The sequence below is a fragment of the Elephas maximus genome, chromosome 10, assembly GCF_024166365.1.
Source record: "Elephas maximus indicus isolate mEleMax1 chromosome 10, mEleMax1 primary haplotype, whole genome shotgun sequence".
Classification (NCBI taxonomy): Eukaryota; Metazoa; Chordata; class Mammalia; order Proboscidea; family Elephantidae; genus Elephas; species Elephas maximus.
The window spans coordinates 27,231,620-27,234,427 of record NC_064828.1 but is presented as its reverse complement, the minus strand read 5'-3'; the positions used below and the strand labels follow the sequence as shown (position 1 = coordinate 27,234,427).

At 39.8% G+C, this 2,808-nt stretch overlaps 1 protein-coding gene across 1 annotated transcript; it reads right to left on the bottom strand.

Annotated features, from left to right (window-relative positions):
- Positions 1-1,579: 1,579 nt before the first annotated feature.
- Positions 1,580-2,506, bottom strand: LOC126084593 (olfactory receptor 4K3-like). Its single transcript, XM_049899188.1, has one exon. It carries the CDS (start codon positions 2,504-2,506, stop codon positions 1,580-1,582), a length of 927 nt encoding a protein of 308 aa, XP_049755145.1.
- Between the last annotated feature and the right edge of the window lie 302 nt (positions 2,507-2,808).

Here is a 2,808-nt window from a genome sequence, read left to right as displayed (position 1 = left end):
TTATATTTAATATTTTATACATTTTCATATTTATCATGTTGAGTGGAAGAAGCATGAATTTGATAGAGGTATTAACTTTATAGGAAAAGAAAAATATTTTATTATTAGGAATAATTTTAGTCTAATTCAAATAATAAGTAGTTTATAAGCAAAAGATGGGGTGTCCAATTTTCCTGTTATGTAAGATGGTTACTATTCTGTTATAAAAACAAATGCTATAAAGGCAAAGAAAACATGTCCCATAATATTTCAGACATTACAGTAATTCAGAAAGGACAGTGAAAGATGTAGACTTCTTTAAAAAATCCCAAACAATGACCTGATAGTTTTTGAGAGCTTTGAAAAATATGTGTTCTCACTTGTTCTTTATTGAGTGGTGTCATGAATTGAATTGTGTCCCCCAAAAATGTGTGTCAACTTGGCTAGACCATGATTCCCATTATTGTGCTGTTGTCCTCCGTTTCGTGATCTAATGTAATTATCCTATGTGTTGTATTTCCTAACCTGTATGATGTTGAGGCAGTATTAGAGGCAGCTATGTTAATGAGGCAGAACATATCTATGGGATTAGGTTGTGTCAAGTTAATCTCTTCTGAGATATAAAAGAGACAAATAAGCAGAGAGGAGAGCTAACTACTTCATACAACTAAGAAAGAAGAGACAGAAACAGAGTGCATTCTTTGGACTTGGGATCCCTGCACTGAGAAACTCCTAGCCCCAGGGGAAGATTGATGACAAGGAACTTCCACCAGAGCTGACCAAACCAAAACCAAACTCACTGCTGTCGAGTCGATGCCGACTCATGGCAACCCTATAGGACAGAGTAGCTCTGCCCCACAGAGTTTCCAAGGAGTACCTGGTGGATTTGAACTGTCAACCTTTTGGTTAGCAGCCATAGCTCTTAGCCACTAGGCCACCGGGGTTTTCCCAGAAGTAACAGAGTGAAAGCCGTCACCTAGAGTGGCACCCTGAATTCAGAATTCTAGTCTCCCAAACTGAGAGAATAAATTTCTTTTTGTTGAAGCCACCTGCTGGGGGCACTACTGTTATAGCAGCACTAGAAAACTGAGACAGGTGGTGAAGATTAGATGGCAGGACCTGGAGATCAGTAAATGAATACATAGAGCAAAGGCATATATTTAGCAGTGTTTTGAATAAAACCTCCATTTACATAGAGCGACATAACCATGTTTGCGTGTACTTATTGAAACCCTAACTTGGAGTGGTAATTCTAAACTTCAATTTAATATGCTGAAACAAAGAGACATTAATTGTGGGCCGAGGTTTTCACATTTATTTGTAAGCTGGTGAAATCTGCAGCATACAAGGTTAAGTACATAAATCTATTTGGTTTCTAAGTTAAGTTAATGAGTTCACCAAACCTATTCACTATTTAGTCCTTAAGTCTGGATATTTTGTAGTGAGAGTTCACATTGCAACAAATAACATTCCTATATAAAAGAAATTATCTCCATCCATTTAATTTCTTAGTTCAAACATAAATAGCTTCAATAGCAAACAATATTAGTGGGTGTCTTTATTATGGTTGTCATTATCACAAAAGAAAGCCAAGGAGCTGTTAGGAACTTACTTGTCGCCTCCTCAGTTTCTGCATTGCTGATATTACCTTCTTATTTCTGAATGTGTAGATCAAGGGGTTTAAGAGAGGGCTGAAAACAGTATAGAATATTGACAGAAACTTATCAGTTGGGAAGTTGCTGAAAGGCCAGGCATAGATGAAGAGGCCAGGCCCAAAGAAGAGGGTCACCACAGTGACATGGGCAGTCAGGGTGGCCCAGGCCTTGGCCATGCCTACTGAGGACCGACGTCGTACAGTCACCATGATAACTGTGTAGGAGATGATCAAGAGCAGAAAAAAGATCATACCCATTAGACCACTGTCCAAAAGCATCAGTACCTCAAGGGTATATGTATCAGTGCAGGCAAGTTTGATAACTAAGGGAATGTCACAGAAAAAGCTGTCCACTTTATTCGGACCACAGAATGGAAGGTTTACTGTGAAGACCAACTGGCTTAATGAATGCAGGACTCCAAAGAGCCAGGAGCCCATGACAAGACCTGAACACTTGTGTACATTCATGATTGCTGCATAGTGTAGGGGTCGACATATGGCTACATATCTGTCATATGCCATGGCCACAAGGAGCATCATTTCACCACCGGTAAAGGCATGATGAAAGAATATCTGAGCCATGCAGCCCTCAAAGGAGATGGTCTTGTGCTCCTTGAGGAAGTCAACAATCATTTTGGGAGTGGCAAAGGTGGATAGACACAGATCAGAGAAGGAGAGGTTGCTGAGCAGGAAGTACATGGGTGTGTGTAGCGCAGGTTCAGAGAGGATTGTGAGCACAATGAGGAGGTTTCCCAGCACAACGGATGAATAGAAAAATGTGAAAAATGCAAAATAGAAAAGCTGTAGCTCTCGAGGACCTGAAAGACCATGCAACACAAACTCAATCCTTCTAGAGTTATTTCCTTGGTCCATGATTTCAAGTTTCTGAGAGAGATCAGAAAATTTCCTGTAAAGTGAAATGGAAATGGAAATAATATCATAGGATTGTGGGAGTAAGAGAGCAAAGCCAAACCTGGCATCAAATCTCACTCTCTACACCTATGCGCTATAAATCCTTATGTTGTTGTGTGTTGTTGAGTAGATTCAGGCTCAGTGGACCCTGCTGGACAGAATAGAACTGTCCCATAAGGTTTCCAAAGCTATAATGTTTACAAGATTATATCTCCAGGTCTTTTCTTCCGTGAAGCTGATGTTGGATCTGAATCACCAACTTT